We start from the raw sequence: 24,715 nt of genomic DNA on the forward strand, positions 1-24,715 counted from the left end.
TAATTAATTAGCTGTGCATATTTTAAATTTTTTGCACAGAAAAAAGCTTCTGCCGAAATATTGCTGCAGTTCTGCCTTTTTCCCACCAGACGGTGCTGTGATGATAGAACAAACTAGCAGCTCCTGGCCAGCTAGGGAAGAGAAAGAGCCTGCCTTCTTCGCTGCGCCTGTCAGGCCAGGTCAGGAGACAGGGGCAATGGGGAAACAGACAACGTGGGGTGCTGTGGGGGGTTAGACAGGGGCTCATAAGGGCTAGTGGGAGAGGACAGACTGGGGCGGCAGCTGAATGGGAGTGGAGGTGCAGGGCCACAGGGGGGAAGGAGGTACAGGGCCACGTGGTGATGGGGGAGAGGGTGCAGAGCTATATAGGGACAGGGAAACGGCTGGGTTGGGGCACAGAGACACATGGGAATGGGGGAGGGGGTACAGGGAAACATGGGGACAGGGGGAGGGTGGACAGGGACACATAGGGACCAAGGAGTGGCTGAGTGGGGGCACAGAGACACATGTGGATGGTGGAGGGGGCACAGAGACATCTCGGGACAGAAGGAGGGGGTGCAGGGCCACATGGGGATGGGGGGAGTGGGTGTCTGTATGGGGGTGGAGGGACACACGTGGACAGGTGATGCAAGGACACATGGAGGTACAGGAACACATGGGAACAGGGGCAGATGTGCCTGACTGAATGGGAGAGGCTAAGGGTCAGCCAGGGTCTGCATGAGGGAAGCTCCCTACAATCCCCTCCCCGCAGAACCTGTTCCATACTTTTCTCACCCACACCCAACAACCCTCCAAGCTGACACCCAGGCTCCTTCCGAGCTATTTGCTTCCCTCTCCCTCAGCTCCTCCATTACCCGACTCCCCTCCAGCCTTTGCACTGCTTCTGGGGGGTGCAGGAAATACGGTTCTGTACTGTAGGTTAAATGAATTCTTATTCACAGTTCTGTATTAATATGCCTACTAAGGAATCTATTTGTCAAAAAACATCTCCTGAATCTTCATTCTTGTCTGTATTGTTACAGACTTACTTGCTGGCAGGTATTTTGAAATAAATGACCAAAAATAATTGAAACTGGTGTAATAATAGTGTGTTATTTTGACAAATAAAATATGCAGAATTTTAAAATATTGCACACAGAATTTTTAATTTTCTGTTGCAGAATTTTTATTTTTTTGGCACAGAATTCCCCCAGGAGTAGGGGCTGGCATCCTGGGCAGAGACACCGACCCTGCGCTGGGAGAGGGGCTGGTGCCCTGGTCAGGGCACAGAGGCTATGCTGGGAGAGGCCCCTGGCCCCTCGAGTTTGCTGCCCCCCCCCCCACTCACCCTTGTCTGTGCGCCGACGGAAGGAGAGTTTGCGGCGCCGCAACCGGTTGAAGCTGCCGTCCAGCTCGGTGCTTCCAGGGGAGCCGGGGATCATGTTGGTCTGCAACAAAGGGGAGCCGTGAGCCGGGCTGGGAACTGGGGTGGGGGCAGGTGGGGGAGAAGGGGAAATGGATACACTGGTGGTTAGGTGGGTGGGGGCACTGCTAGGTGGGGGACAGGTTGGTGGATGGCACAGTGGGTGGGTGGGTGAATACACTGGTGGTTAGTTGAGGGCAGGGTTGATGGCTGGGTGGGGGTGGATTGGGGTCAGGGGCAGGCAGGGTTCTCCCCCTCAGCCTGGCCGAGAGCCCACAGAGGCCCCCCCAGACTGGCAAAGTCCCCCGGAGCTCCCCCCAGCCTGGCTGAGTGCCCCCAAAGGTCTCCCTCCCACAGCCTGTCTGAGTGACCCCGGAGCTCCCCCTAGCCTGGCTGAGCACCCCCAAAGCTCTCCTCCCTGGCCTGGCGCCCCCAGAACTCTCCCCCCCCGGCCCTGGCTGAGCACCCCTGGAGCTCTCCCCCACCCTAGCCTGGCACCCCCCAGCCGCCCCCCCCCGGCTCTCACGTCGCGCAAGTTGAAGGTGATTTCCAGGCTGGCCCAGAAGCGGTCCGAGAACTCGGGGTACATGTCCAGCACCTCCAGCAGCTCCTCCCGCTGGATCTTGTGCAGGTCACAGTAAGTCAGAGCCCGCACGTCCGCATTGGACTTGCCGGGCCGCGCATACAGGTTCAGCGGCTCCCCAAAGATGTCGTTCTTCCCTGGGGGCAGCACAGCAGGGTCAGCGCAGGTCTCCCCCAGGGAATGGGCTGCGGGGCACGTGCCAGGGTGGGCTGGGCAGGATGGGGGGGCACACGGCAGGGGTGAGCTCTTAGGTTCTCCTGGGCGCCAGACTGAGGGCCATGCCATGGGGTGACATGAGGGACAGAGGGCCCCCACCTGGCTGGCAGTGCCCACCCCCTCGGCTGGCAGCGCCCATGCCCCCCTGGTTGGCAGTGCCCCCTCATCTGGCAGCATCCACTGCCCCCCTGCAGCTCCCGCTGCCCCCCCAGTCTGGCATCGCCCATCTGGCAGCCTCCCAGACCCGTCAGTGTCCACCCCTTGGTCAGCAGCGCCCACCCCCCTCGCCCCGCAGCCCCCCAAACCCGGCACCGCCCGCCCCTCACCAAGGATGGCCACCACCATGTCGCGGCGCAGGATCTCGATGGAGCCGCGGGAGATGAAGTAGAGCGCGGTGAGCACGTCGCCGGCGTGCACCAGCGTGTCGCCGGGTGGGGCGTGCGTGGTCTTGAACTTCATGGCCAGGGCGCGCAGGCAGCCCTTGCTGGCCCCCTGGAAGGGCCGGCAGCTCTGCAGGAGGCTGCGGTTCAGGTGCAGGCAGATGTCGGCCTGCAGGCACTCAGGGAAACCCTTCAGCACCTGCGGGTGGGCGGGAGAGACCCCGTTACTGGGGAGGGCACCGCGCAGCGGGGGCAGGGAGCGCAGGGCCCGGCCGTGGGCACAAGGGGGTGTTGGCACAGACGGCTGTGCCCATGGCCGTGTGCCGGTCTACATGGGCAATTTGGATTGGTTGTGGCTCTGTGTGTGTGTCTCTGGGTTTATGTGCGAGTGTGTACAGGTGTACACATTTGTGTGGGTGGGTATGCGCATGTGTCTGTGTATGTGTGTGTGTGTGTGCCTGTACCTCTCTGGCTGTGCAGGGGTGTGTGTCTGCGTGCGCGCGTACACGTCACACAGATATGGGGGGCTCTGCATGGCCATTGCATCTCAGTGCCCAGGGCGCTGCACCAGGCCCTGCGGATGGGCAGAGGGAGATGGCCCGGTTTGCGGGCGTTTTGCAGATCGAGTGCCCCTCTGCCCATGGTGCTGTTTGCTGCCAGTCACCCAGCTCTGGGGTGTCCAGAGATGGGCACAAACCCTCACGCTGGGGAAAGAGCCTCCATGCCGGGGGCTGGCGTGAGGGGGGGCGTGGGTGCTCTGCACAGGGTGGGGTGCTGAGCTCATGCCGTGCCCATGGTGCAGGCCCAGGTGTGAAGTGCGGTTTTCCCCTTGCGATGGTGTACGTGAGCTTGTGTGCATCTAACTGTTCTGCATGGATACTGGGTGTGCCTCAGTTTCCCTGTGTATTGCACCATAGCCTAGGTGGTGGGGATAAGGGTGTGTGGCAAGGGTGGGCTGTTCTCCTGGGCATTACTGACATGAACTGTGACCATATAAATCATTGTTGCAACCACTGGTATATATTTGCAGCAACTATTGTACAAAGGTTCTCGTGTGAGGTGTCTATGGAGAGGTATTGGTTTGCTGGTTAGGATGATGCTGTCTCTGTGTGTGTAGCATTTTGTAGCTGAAGTTATGAATATTGGCTCTGTCCTTGTCTCTCAATGTGTCTGATTCTAAGTAGCCTCAGTGACGCATCTGGTCAGGTTCTTAAGAAAGGACTCTTCTCAGTAAGTGCCTGCGATGTTATTGACATGAACTAGGACCGTATAGATCATTGTTGTGACCAAAGTCCTGTAGTGGCACCAAATCTCGTACAAAGGGGGCCAAATGAGGTGTCTCAGACAAGGCGATGGTTGGCTGGTTAGGATGATGCTGTCTGTGTGGGGGTATCATTTTTACAGTTAAAGTTATGAATATTGGCTGTACCCTGTCTGTAGTTCAAACGTGTGCTGTGCTTCTGGGTGACACCGCAGACAGGTTGGTGTCAGCTCTGCCCAGCCTGCTGGATGGCCCATTAAGAACCATCAGTGACACCATTGACCCATTGCGAGAAGGCAGATACACCTTGCAATTCAGCAAAGTATGCAGGGACTTGCCCATGCGACTCCAAACTCCATTTTGCTGTAATTTTCCACAGTAAGAACACAGAGGGGTTCTTACACCTGGAAAAGTCTATAAAAGGCTGGTGCCTCATCTCCATCTTGTCTTCAGTCCTGCTTCTTGCCTTTGGAGGGACATGGCTACAAATGGAAGCTTTGAACCAAGGACTGAATGACCCATCCCAGCTGGGGATGTTCTCCAGAGACTTGATTTGAACCTGCCGTTTATTCCATCACTGCTACAAGCCTGAACCAAGAACTTCACCATTGCTGTGTGTCATTGATTCCATTGAACCCATCCTAGCTCTCATCTCTATCTTTTTCTTTTTATGAATAAACCTTTAGATTTTAGATTCTAAAGGATTGGCGACAGTGTGATTTGTGGGTAAGATCTGACTTGTGTATTGACCGGGGTCTGGGGCTTGGTCCTTTGGGATCGAGAGAACCTTTCTTCTTTTACTGGGGTGTTGGTTTTCATAACCATTCGTCCCCATAATGAGTGGCACTGGTGGTGATACTGGGAAACTGGGGTGTCTAAGGGAATTGCTTTGTGTGACTTGTGGTTCACCAGTGGGGTGAGACCAAAGTCTGCTCTGTTTGGCTGGTTCGGTTTGCCTTGGTGTGCACAGAAACCCCAGCCTTGGGCTGTAACTGCCCTGTTTTAAGCAATTTGTCCTGAATTGGCACTCTCCGTTGGGTCCCGCCAGAACCAGCATCGTTACAGTGCCCAATCAAGAAACACTTAACACACAATGGACTTTGGGAGATGCCAATCCACATCTGAGCTTTCCTGAGAACATTCAAACTAACATGTAAACAATGGCCTCCCGGGCTGCAAAAAACGGAGTCATGCATGGACATGTGACTTGCCCATGTGACTCCAGACTCCATCTTGTTGCTGTGATTTTGCACAGCAGAACAAAGGGGTTTCCGCTCACAAAAGACAGAATATAAAAGGCCCTGAAAACCCCTCCATCTTGTCTTCAGTCCTGCTTCTGACCTCTGGAGGGACTTCGCTACAAACTGAAGCTCTGAACCAAGGACTGAATGACCCATCCCAGCTGGGGATGTTCTCCAGAGACTTGATTTGTGCCTGCAGTTTATTCCATCACTGCTGCAAGTCTGAACCAAGAACTTTGCCACCACTGGATGTCATTGATTCCATTGAACCCATTCTAGCTCTCATCTATACTTCTTTCTTTTTAGGAATAAACCTTTAGATTTTAGATTCTAAAGGATTGGCAACAGCGTGATTTGTGGGTAAGATCTAACTGGTATATTGACCTGGGTCTGGGGCTTGGTCCTTTGGGATCAGGAGAATCTTTTTTCTTTTACTGAGGTATTGGTTTTCATAATCCTTCATCCCCGTAAGAAGTGGCTGCTGGTGATGATACTGGGAAACTGGAGTACGGCTTGTAAAAGTGAACCTGGAAAAGATAACTGTGATTTGCTGGAAGTAGCTCAGGGTAGCGGGAAGAGCAGCAGTTTATCTGTGGGGAGTGGCAAGGTGCTCGGTAAGGAAAGTCTGGATGAGCCTAGGCAGCCTTGTGAGCTGATGGCTGTGTCTAGTCAGCAGGGTGGGAAGGCGAGGAGAGTGGAGGATGAGTGTCCCTGGACCTTACCTGTTAGCTGGGTGGAGAGGTGTGACAGGGAAGGAAACGTGCCTGTGTCTGTCAGGGGTATTGACTTGCCCATGGAGGGAGCTACCCTGGTCTCCAAGACGTTGTCTGTGAACAACCCTGTGTGGTGGGACCAGGGGAAAGAGATCCCAAGCTGGGTGTCTGGGAAAGGAGAAAGTGTGTCCGGCTCTTCTTTGTCTGTGGAGCAGACAGAAGGGGCCTTTCAGCCTGTGATGGATGAGGGTAGTGCAGTTGTCTCAGAGTTGCTTCTGGATTCAGCTAAAGCCCAGGAAGGGAAGGGTCCTAAGTTTGTGTCTGCTCAGGAGAATGGCCCTGTAACTAGGTCACATCCAGTTAGTGTCTATGTAAAACCCCAGAGCCCAGACAATTCTGGTGCTTGTACTTTGTCTGTTCCTAGTGTGTGTCTAGAAAAGGGTGTAGCAACTCTGTCTAATCAGGGTGAGATCCTAGTCAGGACAGAAGGAGAGCAGAAAGGTGATTTAACTGTTACCTACTGACAGTTTGAAAACTTGTAGCAAAAGGGAAAAGATTCCTGAACTTGTGTGTGGCAAAGGGAAGGAGAATGCTTCCAACCTTTTATCTAGGAAGTCTGTAAGTTTGCCTGAAAGGGGACTGTGTAGGAATTCGCCTGATGAGCCAAAGGTGATCCTGGATGTGAGTAAGACCCAGAGCTGTTGCTCAGGAAAGTGTTCCTTTAGAGCAGTGGTTCCCAAACTGGGGTTTGCGAAATGTTACAGGAGGTTCTCAGGGAAAAAATTCCTTAATGGTGGGCAGAGCTGTCCCTAGGGGACTTCCAAGAGCTAAGCAGATCAAAGCAAGCATATCTATCACACTTCAAGACTCCTTATAAGAAATGGAAAGGGAGGTGGACATTTTTTTTGCTGTTTTTAAAATTAAATAGGCAGCTAGTATTGTTTTTTAAATTATTACGAAGAACAAGTTTAAGCTTTGTTTGTTTGCCTGGACTGCTCAAGACCTGGATGCTTGTGTAGGAGGAACTCTTTGAGTTGGCTTCTTAAATCCCTTCATGCGGTTTCACATCTGATACTCCTGGATGAAACATAGGAGCCTTGTCTTGTAACAGGCTTATTCAAAGTGATACAAGCTCCGAAGGTGAGATCTGGTAAGAGTGTTGCCGTTTTCATAATGTAAGAAAATTAATACTGTAATGATTAATAATAGTGTGTAATAAGCATGTCATAAAAACAACAGTAATATTTCCAAGATCACTGCTTTTATAATTTATGCTGAGGTAAGGGAGGAAATCCCTGGAAATATTCATTTTTAAGAGGGGGTTTGCGAGCTATACTTGAACAAAAAAAACCTTCAGAAACAGACTTCAAAGAGAAACAGCAGAACTAAAATTCATTTGCAAATTTAACACCATTAATTTGGGCTTGAATAGGGACTGAGAGTGGCTGGCTCATTACAGAAGCAGCTTTGCCTCTCCTGGAATTGACACCTCATCTATTGTTGGGAGTGGACCACATCCACCCTGATCGAATTGGCCCTGTCAACACTGGTTCTCCATTTGTGAGGTAGCTCCCTTCTCTTCATGTGTCAGTATATTTATGTCTGCGTCTGTAATTTTCACTCCATGCATCTGAAGAAGTGGGGTTTTTTACCCACAAAAGCTTATGTTCAAATAAATCTGTTAGTCTTTAAGGTGCCACCGGACTCCTTGTTGTTTTTGTGGATACAGACCAACACTTGATTTTGCAAAGGGAAGCCATAGGTTGACCCTAAGAGCTCCAAACCCCAATAGTGTTGAGCCAAAGGTGTGGCATGACATACATGATCGTAGATGGACACTTGCAATGGATTTTTGTTGTTGCTCATGGTAATTCTTGTAACTAATGTGTTGCTATTACCAAGAACTGTAAAAATGTCCAGTGTGTCTAATCTTTTGAAAAAACCCTTGAACATGTTAAGAGTGACACATGAGATCAACTTTGTGTTAAACGGCCTGGTAATACTGACATTCCAAGCCTGACTGGCTACATGAAAAGAGAAACTGAGGCACACTACCCTATTGCTTTCATGGCTAACTGCCAAGATTCCTGTACTATGGACAACATTAATATCTACATTGACTTGATGTTAATTGGGTTCCACACATTTGCCAGAGCTTGTATGGATAAAGTAGCTACGTTCTTTGGCTCTTGGCAAGATCACTAGACCTACAGGAACCATGCTGCAAGGACAGATCCAATCCGCTATTGTTCTAACCAAGATTTACCTTGGGTCTGTAAAGAGATTCAATCATGGTATTGACCATGACTTTGGCAAACCATTTCCGTTATACACTGGTACGGCTTCGAACCCAGTACAGGCTGTAGTGAGACAGAACCCAGGATGGGGAGCTCTTGGGATGCAGTCAGAGATGTTTGTGTCATCCCCTCCTGCATCAATTTTCCATTGGGGGTGTGATGTTATGAGTGCAATATAATATCTCATTGTCAGGTGACAGGACCAGAAAGAGTTAATGAACTCCCAGACCTACCTGACCCATAGCCGAACTTTAAAGACTTTTAAGGAAGAGATGGAAATGAATAGAGCTTTGAAATGCAGCCGGCATGGTTAGAGGTAGAAGGGGAGATGTTTGTTCAGGTCTTGTGAGGTCAGAAAACTAGTCTTGTCTATCACTATGGCTTTAATTCAAAGATCAAAAAAGGAATATTAACATTTAGGAAGACACTGGAGTGAAATCGTATTATTGTCTATATGTCTCTCCGAAGGTTGTGGTAACCTGTATCTGAACTGCTTAATGGATAAATTACCCTGTGCTAATTGCCAGGATGTTTGGGAGAAGGAAAGTTAAGCAGATTGTTTCTTCAGGCCAAAAGGTTGCTGGAAATGTATAAAGACCTTGGGACATGATCCTTCTTCATCTCAGATCTGCTTTGGGTTTCAAGAGGGGGAAACCCTGAGCCATAAGGATTGAGATCCCCAGTCACTGACTGGAGTCACCCTGACTATGGACATTGGACTCTAACCTCTGGACTATTTCTAAAAGGACTTTTGGCCACTACAAACTCATCTCTGCTACGTATCTGACCTCAAGAATTGAACTCAAGTCTGTCTGTATAATGATCTTTTAACCAACACACTCTCTCTTATTTTTAATACATTTTAGTTTAGTTAATAAGAATTGGCTATAAGCGTGTATTTTGGGTAAGATCTGAGTTATCATTTGACCTGGGTCTGGGGCTTGGTCCTTTGGGGTCAGGAGAACCTTTTCTTTTATATGATGAAATAGGATTTTCAGAGTTTATCATCCTATGTTTGACAGGTGTGTCTGGATGGAGGCCTGAGGCTGGATACTTTAAGAGAACTGTGTTGTTTGGACGTCTGAGTAACCAGGGAGGTGCTGCAGAAGCTGTTTTGGGCTGGCTGGGTAAATCTAAGTATTGGAATATCCACCAGCGTTCGGGGTTTGTCTGCCCCGGTCTGTTTGCAGATCACCCTGACTGAGTGACCTCAGCGGGCTCCCACAGGCATCGTCACACCGCGGGGGGCGTCGGGGAGCCAGCTGTGCTGAGTGAGGGGCGGTGCTGCGCGCTCACCGCGTTCATGTCGATGCCGTTGGTGTAGGACCAGGCGTGCTGGAAATACTCCTCCAGCCGCTGGCGCAGCGGGTTGGGGATCTGGTGGAAGCGGATGAACTCGCGGACGCGTAGCATCTGGGTGTGGTAGCGCGCGGTGCCCGAGTAGAGGCGCTGGATGATGGCCGAGACGTTGCCGAAGATGCTGGCGTACATCAGGGCTGGAGGCAGAGAAGCAGCAGTGAGCATGCGGACGCACACACACGCACATGAGCACACACATACACACTCATGCACACACATGCACACACAAATACGCAACCCCCTTCCCCACCACACCTCCCAGCAGGCGCCCCTGGGGCAGGTGGTCTGGGACAGGCGTGGGGCAGGCAGGGGACAGGAGAGAGGCGGGGGCAGGGAGGGGACAGGTGCAGGGTGGGCGCAGGTGTGGGACAGGCAGGGAGTGGGCATGGGTGAGGCAGGGGGTGGGAAGTGGCAGTCAGGGGAGAGGCGTGGGGTGGGCAGGGGGCAGGCAGGAGGTGAGTGTGGGTCAGGCAGGGGGCAGGTGTGAGGCAGGCACGTGCCAGGCGGGGTCAGGTGTGGGGCAGGCAGGGAGCGGGTAGGGGTCAGGCAGGGGCCAGGTGTGGGGTGGTTGCAGGCAGGGGGCGGGTAGGGGACAAGTGTGGGGGAGATGCAGGCAGGAGGTGGGCACAGGCAGGGGAGGGCAGGCACAGGCAAGGGCCTAGCAGGCAGGGGGCGGACGTAGGCAGGGGCAGGCAGGGCCTGGCAGGCAGGGGGGCGGGTAGGGGTCAGGTGTGGGACGGGCGCAGGCAGGGTGCAGCAGGGGTGGGCGGGCAGGCGGGCGCAGGCAAGGGGCGGGCAGGCAGGGGGCGGGCAGGCAGGGTGCAGCAGGGGTGGGCGGGCAGGCGGGCGCAGGCAAGGGGCGGGCAGGCAGGGTGCAGCAGGGGCGGGCGGGCGGGAGCAGGCAAGGGGCCGGCAGGCAGGGGGTGGGCGGGCGGGCGCAGGCAGGAGGCGGGCAGGCAGGGTGCAGCAGGGGCGGGCGGGCGGGAGCAGGCAAGGGGCCGGCAGGCAGGGGGTGGGCGGGCGGGCGCAGGCAGGGGGCGGGCAGGCAGGGTGCAGCAGGGGCGGGCGGGCGCAGGCAGGCAGGGGCAGGCCCCGCCCCGTTCGCACTCACAGCCGATGAGCATGACGCAGATGGAGAAGATCTTCTCGGAGTTGGTGTTGGGGGAGACGTTGCCGAAGCCCACGCTGGTCAGGCTGCTGAAGGTGAAGTAGAGCGCCGTGACGTACTTGTCCTTGATGCTGGGCCCCTGCAGCGGGGCGCTCTCGTTCAGGGGCTTGCGGATCTGGTCGCCCAGCGAGTGCAGCCAGCCGATGCTCTGCCGCTCCATGTTGCCGATGGCGTACCAGATGCAGGCCAGCCAGTGGGCGATGAGGGCGAAGGTGCACATGAGCAGGAAGAGCACGGCCGCCCCGTACTCCGAGTAGCGGTCCAGCTTACGGGCCACGCGCACCAGGCGCAGCAGCCGGGCCGTCTTCAGCAGCCCGATCAGCGTCGTGGTCTGAGGGCAAAGGGGCAGAGCCGAGCGCAGCGGGGGTCAAAGCCATGGGTCTGTTCTGCCCACCCAGGCCGGCTGAGCCAGAGCGGGGCTCTTAGAGACGCCCATGTTCGGCTGCTTTCCCCGCGACCCCCGGGTCCTTCCCGAGCCACTGCTCCCCAGGATCCCGCCCCGTCTGGGGAGCGCGACCCCCACCCTGGCCCCAGCTGGCCTTGTGGTTCCTCGGATTAAGGCTCATTAAAACACCTGCCAGGGATGGTCCAGAGCAGCGGTTCTCAAACGTTTGCCTTGGTGACCCCTTTAACACAGCCAGCCTCCGAGCGCGACCCCCCGGAGACATGAAACCATGTTTTTAATATTTAACACAATTATAAATGCTGGAGGTGAAGCGGGGCTTGGGGGCTGACAGCTCACGACCCCCCAGGTAATAGCCTCGCGAGCCCCTGAGGCAGGGGGGGCCAACTTCACACCGACTCCGGGGCTGGAGCTACAGTTGCCAACTTTCCAATGTGCCGGAGGGAGGGGTGTGTGTGTGTGTGTGTGTGTGTGTGCGCGCTCACTGCTCCACCCCTGGCTCTGCCACAGGCCCTGCCCCCACTCCACCCCTTCCCGCCCCCTTCCCTCCTGCCATGCCCTCGCTCCTCCCCCCAGAGCCTCCTGCACCCTGCGGATGGCCAGGGGACAGCTGATCGGGAGGTGCGGGGAGGGAGGGGGAGGCGCTGCCGGCCCTGCCGGTGGGCAGGAGGTGCTGGGAGTGGGGGCGGGGAGCGGATGGGGGCTGCTGGCATATTACTGTGGTTCTTTGGCAATGAACATTGGTAAATTCTGGCTCTTTCTCAGGCTCAGGTTGGCCACCCCTGGGGGGGGTCCCAACTCTGTCTGAGAGCCTCTGGTCTAGAGAATACTTAATCCTGCCCCGAGTGCAGGGGACTGGACTAGGCGACCTCTCGAGGTCCCTCCCTGCCCTATGACTCTGTGATTCAATGATCTCGTTCATACGAGCCCGTGACAAAGTGGGAAGTTTCTGCAATATCTTTATGAAGGCTGCGTGTGCCTCAGTTTCCCCACGTGCGGCACTGTTACCTGGGGAGGGGGAAGGCCTGCCTGCTCTCAGGGCAGGCCAGGAGTCTCTAGCTGTCGGGGCCTAACCCCATAGCAGTGCAGCATGAGAGGACAACGGCAAATCCAATCACCTGGACGGGGACACCCAGCAACCCACGCCCCAGAGAGATCTGGACCCACCCCCCCCCCCGCCCATTACAGGGGGCTGAGCCACACCCCCAGCTCGGGATCACAGGACGGGGGAGGGGTGAGATGGGGGTAAGCGCTGGCTGCGGGAAGCAGTTGGGGCCCATCTGGGAACTGACCAAGGAGGCCGCCCAGACAGACAGAGCCGGACCCGAGGGTTCCCCACAGCCGGGCTGGGCTCGGGGCTGGCCAGGACAGACTCTGCTTCACCCTTCATTGCCCCAGGCTGCCCTAAGGGCCCCCTAGGCCGGGCGCCAGCTAACAACTGAACCCGGCTGTCCCCACACTGGGAGTGTCCCTCCAGGGGCTGGGCGAAGGGCCCCCTAGGCCGGGCGCCAGCTAACAACTGAACCCGGCTGTCCCCACACTGGGAGTGTCCCTCCAGGGGCTGGGCGAAGGGCCCTGATCCCTGCACAGCGGCTGAGTCTCCCTCAGGGGCTGTCTCTGGGGGACTCACTGTCTGGAGCTTGTGGGAGCATGGGGGGAGCTGCAGGCCCTAAGGGCCAGTTTAGGGGGCAGTGAGGCCGCGTGGCTCACCCTGGAAGCAGAGTGGGACCCAGGGGGCTGGCCCAGCGAAGGGGCCTCCCAGAGACCGTTCCAAAGCCTCAACCCTGTAGGTCTGTGACGGGGCAGGGCTGGAAGGTGGCTGGGTGGGACAGGGCTGGGCTGGAAGGTGGGTGGCTCAGATGGGAGTGGGGCTGGAAAGAACCTGGGTCGGACGGGGGCAGGGCTGGAGGGGGCCTGGGTTACACAGGGGTGGGGCCAGCCCCCCGCGCCCATGGCAGGGCTGGAATCGCCCCAGGGCCAGCGCGGTCGTTACCTCCTCAGAGCCAGAGCCGGAGCCGAAGATGAGCAGGTCGAAGGGGATGGCGGCCACCATGTCGATGAGGAACCAGCCCTTGAAGTAGTGGATGGCGATGCGGGCCGGGTGGCTCACCACCTCCTCGTTGGAGTTGACGTAGGTGGTGCGGAAGTTGATGAGGATGTCGATGAGGAACATGATGTCCACCAGCAGGTCCACCACGGTGAGCGGGCTGCAGGAGTAGCCGCACTCATGCCGCGTGGGCTCCTCCTTCTCGTTGAGCAGGAAGGCGGCCGAGTAGGGCGTGAAGACGGCCGTGTAGATGACCAGCAGCAGGATGAGCCAGTCCCACACCGCCTTGAAGGGGCTGTAGTGCAGGATGGTCCATTTGTGGATGCGCGGCGCCTGCAGTTTGTACTCCGGGAGCACGTCGGCCCCGAGGGACAGGACCTGCGGGGACACACGGGGCTGGGAGCCAGGCGACCAGCCTGCTAGGCAGGGCCATGGCATCGCGTGGCATGGCCAGAGCCCGGCGCCCAGCATGCAATGCTCCCGCCTGCCCTAGACCCCGCCCGCTCCCTGAACACCACGCTGCCCACTTGGCCCCCGCCCGCTCCCCGAGCACAGTCCCCCCCGCTGAGCCCCCCGTTCACTTCCCGAGCACGGCGCCCTCCCCCCGCTGAGCCCCCCGCCCGCTCCCCGAGCACGGCGCCCCCCCCCGCTGAGCCCCCCGCCCGCTCCCCGAGCACGGCGCCCCCCCCGCTTGGCCCCTGCCCGCTCCCTGAGCCCGGCGCCCAGCATGCAATGCTCCCGCCTGCCCAAGACCCCGCCCACTCCCGAACACCACACTGCCCACTTGGCCCCCCGCCCGCTCCCCGAGCACAGTCCCCCCCCGCTGAGCCCCCCGCCCGCTCCTCCGAGCACGGCGCCCCCCCCCCCGCTGAGCCCCCCGCCCGCTTCCCCGAGCACGGCGCCCCCCCGCTTGGCCCCTGCCCGCTCCCTGAGCCCGGCGCCCAGCATGCAATGCTCCCGCCTGCCCTAGACCCCGCCCGCTCCCCCGAACACCACGCTGCCCACTTGGCCCCCGCCCGCTCCCCGAGCACAGTCCCCCCCCGCTGAGCCCCCCGTTCACTTCCCGAGCACGGCACCCTCCCCCCGCTGAGACCCCCGCCCGCTCCCCGAGCACGGCGCCCCCCCCCGCTGAGCCCCCCCGCCCGCTCCCCGAGCATGGCGCCCCCCCCCGCTTGGCCCCTGCCCGCTCCCTGAGCCCGGCGCCCAGCATGCAATGCTCCCGCCTGCCCTAGACCCCGCCCGCTCCCCGAACACCACGCTGCCCACTTGGCCCCCGCCCGCTCCCCGAGCACAGTCCCCCCCCCGCTGAGCCCCCCGTTCACTTCCCGAGCACGGCGCCCTCCCCCCGCTGAGACCCCCGCCCGCTCCCCGAGCACGGCACTCCCCCCCGCTGAGCCCCCCGCCCGCTCCCCGAGCACGGCGCCCCCCCCCCCACTGAGCCCCCCGCCCGCTCCCCGAGCACGGCGCCCCCCCCCGCTGAGCCCCCCACCCGCTCCCCGAGCACGGCACTCCCCCCCGCTGAGCCCCCCGCCCGCTCCCCGAGCCCGGCGCCCCCCCCCCGCTGAGCCCCCCGCCCGCTCCCCGAGCACGGCGCCCCCCCCCGCTGAGCCCCCCGCCCCGCTCCCCGAGCATGGCGCTCCCCCCCCGCTGAGCCCCCCGCCCGCTCCCCGAGCACGGCGCCCCCCCCGCCCGCTCCCCGGAGCATGGCGCCCCCCCCCCGCTTGGCCCCTGCCCGCTCCCTGAGCCCGGCGCCCAGCATGCAATGCTCCTGCCTGCCCGAGACCCCGCCCACTCCCCGAACACCACACTGCCCACTTGGCCCCCGCCCGCTCCCCGAGCACAGTCCCCCCCGCTGAGCCCCCCGTTCACTTCCCGAGCACGGCGCCCTCCCCCCGCTGAGCCCCCCGCCCGCTCCCCGAGCACAGTCCCCCCCGCTGAGCCCCCCGCCCGCTCCCCGAGCACGGTGCCCCCCCCCCGCTCAGCCCCCCGCTCACTCCCCAAGCATGGTACCCGCTGCTGAGCTGATCTCCCCGCCCTGTTCCCTGCAGTATGGCGCCCCCTGCTGAGCCCCTCACTCCCTTTGGCCCAGTGCCTCCTACTGCAGCCAGCACTGATTGAGAGGGGCTGGTGCCCCCAGGCCTGGTGTCTGCATCCCGGGACTGTCCTTTGCTACCCCCCATCTAAGAGCTGTCCCCAGTGCAGAGTGGGAGTGGGGCCAGTGCTGAGGACCCACAGACAGCTGGCCCTGCACCTCTCGGGCACCAGGGCAGCACATCAGCTGTGTCTGGGGTGTGGGGGTGCTGGCCACACACACTGGGCCCCTGTGCAGGAGCACGGGTGGCTGCCAATGCGCCAGGAGCATTCAGTCGGAAGCAGCTGCACTGCCGAGCTGTGACGTTATTGACATGAACTGGGACCGTATAGATCATTGTTGCAACCAAGGTCCTGTAGTGGCACCAAATCTCATACAAAGGGGGTCAAATGAGGTGTTTCAGACCAGGCGATGGTTGGCTGGTTAGGATGATGCTGTCTGTGTGGGTACCATTTTTACAGTTAAAGTTATGAATATTGGCTCTACCCTGTCTGTAGTTCAAACCTGTGCTGTGCTTCTGGGTGACACCGCAGACAGGTTGGGGTCAACTCTGCCCAGCCTGCTGGATGGCCCATTAAGGACCATCAGCGACACCACTGACCCACTGAGAGAAGGCAGACATGCCTGGGGTCTCAGCCAGGCGTGCAGGGCCCTGCCTATGGACAGAACTCTGAGGTGTTTCCAGGCCACGGGATGGGCAGCTTGTCCTTGGGACAGAGAAAGCAGAGACCACATGGCAAGAGACTATACAAAGCTGCTGCAGCTCCTCCATCTGGTCTTCAATCCTGCTTCCGACCTCTGGAGGGACTTGGCTACACTGAAGCTCTGAACAAAGGACTGAAAGACCCATCCCAGCTGTGGATGGACTCCAGAGACTTGATTTGAACCTGCCGTTTATTCCATCACTGCTGCAAGCCTGAACCAAGAACTTTGCCATCACTGTATGTCATTGATTCCATTTAACCAATTCTAGCTCTCGTCTCTATCTTTTTCCTTTTATGAATAAACCTTTAGATTTTAGATTCTAAAGGATTGGCAGCAGGGTGATTTGTGGGTAAGATCTGACTTGTGTATTGACCGGGGTCTGGGGCTTGGTCCTTTGGGATCGAGGGAATCTTTTTTCTTTTACTGGGGTATTGGTTTTCATAACCATTCGTCCCCATAACGAGTGACACTGGTGGTGATACTGGGAAACTGGGAGACTGGGAGTGGTTGAGTCATTACGCAAGGTAACCTATTTCCCCTTGTTCTTGTTAAACCCTGGATATGTGCTGGAAATGGCCCACCTTGATTATCATACACATTGTAAGGAGAGTGATCACTTTAGATAAGCTATTACCAGCAGGAGAGTGGGGTGGGGGGAGAGAAAACCTTTTGAAGTGATAAACACCCATTTTTTCATGGTCTGTGTGTATAAAAACATCCTCACTGTATTTTCCACTTTATGCATCCGATGAAGTGAGATGTAGCTCACGAAAGCTTACGCTCAAATAAATTGGTTCGTCTCTAAGGTGCCACAAGTACTCCTGTTCTTTTTGCGAATACAGACTAACACGGCTGTTACTCTGAAACCTGTTGGAAGACCGGAGACTGGGATAGATGGACCCTTGGTCTCACTCAATATGGCCGTTCTTACATAAAAATAAGAACTAAAAAGTTGAGTACAGAAACTCCCCAAGATAATGACCTCTTGAGATAGTGAAGATGTGAATAACGTCCTGGGCAAATAATGCATTTTAAAATCTTGGCCTACTAGGAAACGTATTTATATAAGTTTCCCAGTCACAAATCTGGCATTCTGGAGTGAAGTCACTAGAACATAGCCCAATGCCCTGGCCGCTGTTGTTCGTTGTGCCACCGTTCGCTCTACTGCTCTGTCCCCAATGGCCCTGCCCCGTCACCTTCTGCTGCCACCTGCCACGTGACCTCTGCGAGTCGGTCTCTCGCGGTTCCACCGGCTCTCGGGGGGAACCTCGCTGCTAGTGCAGGCTGGGCCGTGTCCTCCACAGAAACACTGTCCCGCAGCAGGGGTCACTTAACAGAACAAAAGACTCTCTGTGGAGCCTAACCAGCTCTCCCTCTAAACAGGAGAGGGGGCAGGTCAGATAGTGCCTGTGACTCCTAGGCAGGGCCCACCCCACCAAGCAAAACCCTTGTCCCCACCCTCGGTCTCTCCACTGGGATCTGGCATCCAACCCCCCTGCTTGGGGTGTGCCGTTCGGCTGAGGGCGACTGTGGCTTAGTTTGTAAGGAAAGAGGTGCCGGGGCTCACGCAAGTTTGTTACTTTCACAACTGATGTGACAAGCCCAGAGGTCCCCGGGCTCTGAACGGCCGAGCCTGGAGGTGCCGGGGCTCAGCCCTCGCACAAATTAAGCACGGAGGGAGACCCCCTCATTCAGTCAGGCTAAGCCCAGTTCTGCTGCCCTCTACTTCTACAATGAGGAGAACAACATTTCATGACCCCCACATTTAATACTTCAGTGATTTGTAACCCAACACCAGCCAAAACCGATCCCTTGGGCAACGCAGCTCTGTCTGCTGGATACCTCGGCAGAGTAGGTGGGTTCATGTCAATACAGTCTGGTCCTGAAGCCTCCCCCCACCCCGGCTCATCACGAGCTGCCAGGGCAGAGCTCAGTCAGACCTGGCCTACAAATCATACATTTAAATGATAAGTTTCAGAGTAACAGCCGTGTTAGTCTGTATTCGCAAAAAGAAAAGGAGGACTTGTGGCACCTTAGAGACGAACCAATTTATTTGAGCATAAGCTTTCGTGAGCTACAGCTCACTTCATCGGATGATCCGATGAAGTGAGCTGTAGCTCACGAAAGCTTATGCTTAAATAAATTGGTTCGTCTCTAAGGTGCCACAAGTCCTCCTTAAATGATAAGGTTGGCCAACATCCCAGACACCAATGCGCTGACATTGTCGGCAAAAACAACAGCTGTGGGAGGGGGGCAGGCTTTGTCCAGACGTTTCAAACCCACTGTCCTTTCTCACACACCATATCTGCTTTTACAGTGTGTATTGATGTTTCAATTTCAATTCAAATCTCCAACCAACGACTAAATTGGCAGCACTGCGTGGAAGGGGGCAGGGGAAGGGGGTTGTGGAAATTCAGGGGGGTAGGGAAATCCCTGCCCCAGGTACAATGGCTGGAGAGCGCTGGTGCTGGTCGTGCGGATGCACTGGGGTGTCGTGTTGGTTACTGGGCGCTGTCTCTTTAAGGACAGATGGGGCGGGGCAGGGTGGGGCAGACTTTGCAGGAGGCAGGGTGGAGGATTGTCCCTGGGGCAGGGGGTCCCCCACTGGGGGGCCCCAATGGGCAGAACTCCATTCCACACAGCAGCCCCCCCACCCCCCCGTGTCTGGCCTCAGGGCAGCACTGGGGGACTCTGCCCACAAGCCAGCATCCCTGCGCTGCGCAAGGGGGGCACCCGACAGAGGGCACCAGCCAGCCAGGTCACCCCACAGGCCCCCCGACAAGCGTGTGTGCTGGCCAGGGGGGCTGCCCTGCACAGAGATGGGGCTGCCACAGGCCAGGCCTCCCAGCGCTGGGGACACGGCCTGACGCCAGACACGAGGGCTACACGCAATGAGGGTCCATCTGCAAATCAGCTTGTTAACGAATTTCCATAAACATCACACCCTGGCTCCACAACACCAGGGAATTGGCTCCTGACATGCCGATGGTCAGACCCCTCCCTGCAGGAACGGTGGCGCCGGGGTCCCCCAGCTACAGTGCTGCACCCCTCCCCCGGGCCCTTGCCCACCCCGCAGCATCAACACCGCACCCCTCCCCTGGGTCCTCACCCACCCCGCAGCAACAACACCGCACCCCTCCCCCGGGCACTCGCCCACCCCTAGCTGCGTCCCAGATACAGTGCGACACACACCCCAGGGTACTCGCCCCGTCCGGCAGTAAGGGTGGTCACTCACCCGTAGGGTCACTGGTGCTTGTCAGCATGTGGGTGCAGATGTACTGCACTCAGGTGACTCCCCAGCAGTACTGTGGGGGGGGACTTGGCGGCTATTTAAATAGTGACTGAAAACCCACCTTCCCCAGTCTGCATCCGCCCTGATGCCGTGGTGATGGCCCAAGGCCCTGCCCTCTCCCCTCCTGAGCCACGGCTACGAAGCACATCGCTGTCGCTGAGGCCGTGGGAATGCGAGTCTGAGCAGAGGCTGGCTGGCCTTCCCCACTCCGCCGAGGGCACAAGGACCAGATCGGTCCTTTCTAAGTCGAACGCTGAGTGCAGCCTGGCGTGTACGGATTGGGAACAAATGCAGGCAAGTAAATACCCTGATTACTGGGAACCTGAGGCAACCTGGGGGGGCTTTTAAAGCCACCTACTCCTTGAGGGCCTGAGCGTATGCAGGGTCTGCCATGGTGCCTCCCCCTGCCTGGGCAGCTCCGGGGCCGGGGCCGGGGGAGAGGTGCCTTTCCCCAGCTGCGTGGCCCTTGATAGCCTGCTGCATGGCCACCCGGCTGCGCACTTTACAGGGAACTTAGGTCAGCATGGATTTGTCAAGACAAATCCTGTCAAATCAACCTGGTAGCTTTCTGGGACAGGGTAACAAGGCTTGTGGATGGGTAGAAGCAGTAGATGTGGTATATCTTGACTTTAATAAGGCTTGCGATACTGTCTCGTTGACCTTCTCATGAACAAACTAGGGAAATACAACCTAGATGGAGCTATTTAAAACGTGGGTGCAGAACTGGTTGGAAAACTGTTCCCAGAGAGTAATTATCAGTGGTTCACAGTCATGCTGGAAGGGCATAACGAGTGGGGTCCCGCAGAGATCGGTTCTGGGTTCGGTTCTGTTCAATATCTTCACTGATTCAGATAACGGCATAGAGAGTACACTTATCAAGCGTGCGGACGATACCAAGCTGGGAGGGGTTGCAAGTGCTTTGGAGGACAGGATTAAATTCAAAATGATCTGGACAAACTGGAGAAATGGTCTGAAGTAAATTGGATGAAATTCAATAAGGACAAATGCAAAGTCCTCCACTGAGGAAGGAACAATGAGTTGCACACATACACAGTGGGGAATGACGGCCTAGGAGGGAGTCCTGCGGAAAGGGATCTGGGGTCATAGTGGATCACAAGCTAAATATGAGTCAACAGGGTAACAAACATCCTTCTGGGCTGCATGAGCAGGAGTGTTGTAAGCAAGACACGAGAAGTAATTCTTCCGCTCTACTCTGCGCTGATTAGGCCTCAGCTGGAGTAGTGTGTCCAGTTCTGGGCCCCACATTTCAGGAAAGATGTGGAAAGTCCAAAGAGCCACAAAACGGATGAAAGGTCTAGGAAACATGACCTGTGCAGGAAGATTGAGAACACTGGGTCTGTTTGGTCTGGAGCAGAGAAGACTGGGAGGGGACATGAGAACAGTTTTCAAGTACATAAAAGGTTGTTACAAGGAGGAAGGAGAAAAATTGTTTTTCTTAACCTCTGAGGACAGGACAAGACGTAATGGGCTTAAATTGCAGCCAGGCCGGTTTAGGTTGGAGATTAGGAAAAACCTCTGACCTGTCAGGGAGGTTAGGCACTGGAATAAATTGCCCAGGGAGGTGGTGGAGTCTCTGTCACTGGAGGGTTTTAAGAGCAGGTTGGACAAACACCTGTCAGGGATGGTCTAGATAACACTTAGTCCTGCCACAAGTGCAGGGGACTGGACTAGCCGACCTCGTGAGGTCCCTTCCAGTCCTATGATGCTCCAATGCCATGGAGACGAAGGTCCAGAGAGTAGGTGACACGCACACCAATGTGTGTCAGCCTGCCCTGAGAGCAAAGAGTTCCCTCCCCCTCACTGGCTGACACTGCAGCACACAGGGGAAACTGAGGCACAGAAGGCCTCCTAAAAATATTGCCCACTACTTCCATGTCACACTGGACACAGCAGAGAGCTGGCCCTTGGGAACTCGGGAAGTGCAGTCACTGGCTGGCCTGGCGGAGTCATGGGGAGCTGGCTGGCGCGGCTGCCCAAGCCACGGTGCGGTCTGGGAAGGAGACATGGGCTCTTTCTGGCACCGACGTCGGGCTCTGTGCCAAAGAAGGCCTCGTAGCCGGTTCCATCGGCTGCTGGGATCCCAGGTCTCTCACCACCCGCGTTCCCCTGCTCACAGCCCTGCCAGGGAGAGCCCTGGACCCTCTCCAGGGACGGAGCCCAGCGCGTATGGGGCACTACTGGGAACAGCCCCCCCGACAGATGGGGTGCGAGGCCTGGGCAGGCCCTCCACTGGGCATACGGGCTGCTGGGGCCAGGCCAGGAACGGGGCCCAGCACAAGTGGGGCACTGCTGGGAACAGCCCCACCCCACCCCCGACCCGAGGGACAGTGTATAAGTCCTGGGCAGGCCCTCCACCGGGCACATGGGCTGCCATGACCAGGCCAGCGACGGGGCTGCCACCAGGACCAGGGACTAGTTACCCCCAGCTCCCGGGAAAACGAGATCAAGGCATTCAGCCCCACGGCACGCACCACGTCTACCCTGGGCGGGGAGCAGCAGCTGAGGGGCGCCAGCGGGCACCACCCTTGTACAGCCAGGGGAGGGGCACGAGAGCCGCATCTCTGAGTACTGCCAGGCAAAACCCTCTGGCTTCTGAGCTGGGCGCATACATCTGTGGGGAAGCCACATTGTCCCCCAGGTACGTCTCTCCCCCCTCCCTTCCCTCCCCTGCTGTGACAATGCCCAGCGCCCCCGGGTACACGCTCTGACCTGCCGTGACACCCCCACCCACCGCCCCCAGCTATGCGTCCCGACCCGCCATGACACCCCCACCCATCGCCCCCAGCTACGCGTCCCAACCCGCTGTGACACTGCCACCCGCCCCCGGGTACGCGTCCCAACCTGCCGTGACACTCCACCCGCCCCCGGGTACTCGCCCTGTGCCGCCATGATGCTGCCCTCCGGGCCCGGGTACACACCCCGACCCGCCGTGACCCTGCCCCTGCCCCTGGGTACATGCCCCATGCTGCCGTAGCGGTGACCAGCCCCTTTGGCAGTGGGGGTGGGGGCAGGCTGGGGTCCATCAGGGCTGCTGGGGTGGGCGGGACGTGCCGCGGGGTGGTGACCAGCCTGCCTGGCTGGCCAGGACCCATCTTACCGGTCTGCGTTTGGGCCGCAGTCCCCTGCTCCCAGCAGCAGCCAGCTGCTGCGCAATGTGCCCCCGGGTTGGGGGGCTGTGTAGGGCGGGTGGTGCGGCTGCATGTCTTGCCAACCTGCCGTCCGGGGCCAGAAGAGCCGTGCCAGCTGCCAGGGTGAGGGGCGTGCGCTGCCCACTGGCTCTGGGACGCCCCAGCAGCTGCTCCCATCCGTCCCCTGGCTCAGGTCCCTCCCCGCTCGCCGCACGGGGATTAGCTGTGCTGGCAGCTGGGGCACCGCGGCTATAAATAGGGTCCCAGGAGACATGGGGAGGAGCCAGGGCCCAGAGACCCCTCCCCTGGCCACGCCCTAACGCACAGGTGAAGGACCAGTTGCTGCAGGCGCTCAAGGGGTGCCCTGGCTCTGTACGGCCAGGGGTGTCTCGGGCCCGGCGGCCAACGGCACGGGGCAGAGAGCCCAAGGCAGGGCTCACTCCTGCAGCAGGCTGGGGGCAGGCTGAGGGCGCTGTGCCCGTCTCTGCTCCCCTGCTGGGAGGTGCTGGCTGGCCCCAGGACTCGCCCCGCGCCCTGGTCCCCGGCCTGCCTGCAGCTCTCTGGGGCAGCCGCCAGGGAAGGCACAAAGCCACTGGTCTGCTGGCAGCTCTAGTCAAGCCAGGGAGAGCTGCAGGGGTTCCCCACACCCCCCCGCAGCAAGGCCTTGTGGGTAGGGCTGCTCCCCAGGGTCCTCGACCCCCTGCCCCATCCTCTGCATCCCAGAGCAGACCTGGCCCAGCCCCACACGGCTCCGCTGGCTCCTCGCTTGGGCCCCTCCCCAGGAGGTCTGGGCAGAGGAGGGTCCCCTCTGTGCCAAGTGCGCGACCCATGGGAGCCCAGACTCCAAGCTCTGGACAGGACCCTCCTCTGAGCTGAGAATTAACCCCGCTCCGGCCGCCCCACAGACAAACCCTCTCCCCCTCCCCCGGGATTCCAGCCACTGCGAGCCCCCTGCTAATCCAAATCCCGGAGACCCCGAGCCCATCCCTGCCCTAGAACAGATCCTCCCCCCAGCCTGGCGCACTCGGGGATCAGAGACGCTCTCCCCCCTGAGACCCCAGCTGGCAAACCTGCCCCCGAGAAGCAAGGGCTGCCCAGCGCCCCTGGGGAACACGGAGCCAGCCAGGGCCCGGTGGCCAAGCGATCCCGGCACGACACTTTGCACTGCCACACGGTCTCTGCACCAGAACACACACGGCAGGATACAGGGCCCGCAATGCAAACAGGGCCCAGCACAGGGAGACACGGCTAGGCAGAGGGGGCAGGGCTCGATCAAGGGTGCGAGGAGAGACGGGGCCTGCCTCCCAGGTCAGCAAACAGATTTCAGGCCGGGGGACCGTTCCTCCCACCCCACTCGGTCTCCCACAGAGCCCAGGGCAGTGACCCGTGCCCAGTGGCCTGTGATGGATGTTAGATGGGGTGGGATCTGAGTTACTACAGAGAATTCTTTCCTGGGTGTCTGGCTGGTGAGCCTTGCCCACATGCTCAGGGTTCAGCTGATCGCCATATTTGGGGTCAGGAAGGAATTTTCCCCAGGGCAGATTGGAAGGCCCTGGGGGGTTTTCCCCTTCCTCTGTAGCATGGGGCACGGGTCACTCGCTGGAGGATTCCCTGCTCCTTGAAGTTTCTGAACCAGGAGTTGAGGACGTCAATGGCTCAGACATAGGTCAGGGGTTGTTACAGGGGCGGGCGGGTGGGATTCGGTGGCCTGCGCTGTGCAGGAGGTCGGACTAGACGATCAGAATGGTCCCTTCGGACCTTAAAGTCTGAGTCTGGGAGTCTGAGTCCTGCGTCCCGCCTGGCCAGGGGGCTGAGCTAGAGCGGGGCTGTCAGAGACGTGCTGTCACGGAGCGGGGGACCAGTGCCCTGCACCCCCCGCCCCCCGCCTGCGATTCTCCCTGACTCTCAGCCAGCCAGGGACACACAAGGTTTATTAGATGACAGAAACATGGTCTAACACAGAGCTTGTAGGTGCAGAGAACAGGGCCCCTCAGCCGGGTCCATTTTGGGGAGCAGGGAGCCCAGACCTCGGTTCTGGGCCTCCCTCCGTTTCCCCAGCCAGCACCAAACGGAAACCCCTCCAGCCGTCTCCCCCAGCCACAGCCCCGGCTCCTCCTCCAGCCTTTGTCCAGTTTTGGCCAGAGGGTATCACCTGGCCCCAGCCCCCTCCTGGGCCCAGGTTACAGGCTCAGGTCACACACCCTGATATCCCACCACCATCCAGCACCAATGCAGCCAGGACCAGTAAAATTCCCACGCCACATCCCCAGGTCAACACTCCCCACTCCTCACACACACCCGGCCTGGAGTCACTGGCCCTGCGTGACAGACACACACACACCCGGTCAGTCGTTCCAAAGGGGCCGACCATCCCCGGGGAAAATTGGCTCCTTATTCCCAGCCGGGG

At 58.5% G+C, this 24,715-nt stretch overlaps 1 protein-coding gene across 4 annotated transcripts in view; it reads right to left on the reverse strand.

Moving 5' to 3' along the window:
- KCNH2 (potassium voltage-gated channel subfamily H member 2) overlaps positions 1 to 24,715 on the reverse strand; it is a 120,200-nt gene that overhangs the window by 5,356 nt on the left and 90,129 nt on the right. For all 4 annotated transcript variants that reach the window (XM_043541857.1, XM_043541855.1, XM_037891469.2 and 1 more), the window contains 6 exons: positions 13,017 to 13,448; positions 10,564 to 10,951; positions 9,390 to 9,589; positions 2,528 to 2,780; positions 1,929 to 2,122; positions 1,328 to 1,427 (listed from right to left, as the gene is read on the reverse strand). In XM_043541857.1, the coding sequence (XP_043397792.1) occupies positions 1,328 to 1,427; positions 1,929 to 2,122; positions 2,528 to 2,780; positions 9,390 to 9,589; positions 10,564 to 10,951; positions 13,017 to 13,448 (1,567 nt within the window). The remainder of the gene's footprint in view (positions 1 to 1,327; positions 1,428 to 1,928; positions 2,123 to 2,527; positions 2,781 to 9,389; positions 9,590 to 10,563; positions 10,952 to 13,016; positions 13,449 to 24,715) is intronic.

The sequence above is a fragment of the Chelonia mydas genome, chromosome 2, assembly GCF_015237465.2.
Source record: "Chelonia mydas isolate rCheMyd1 chromosome 2, rCheMyd1.pri.v2, whole genome shotgun sequence".
NCBI classification, from domain to species: domain Eukaryota; kingdom Metazoa; phylum Chordata; order Testudines; family Cheloniidae; genus Chelonia; species Chelonia mydas.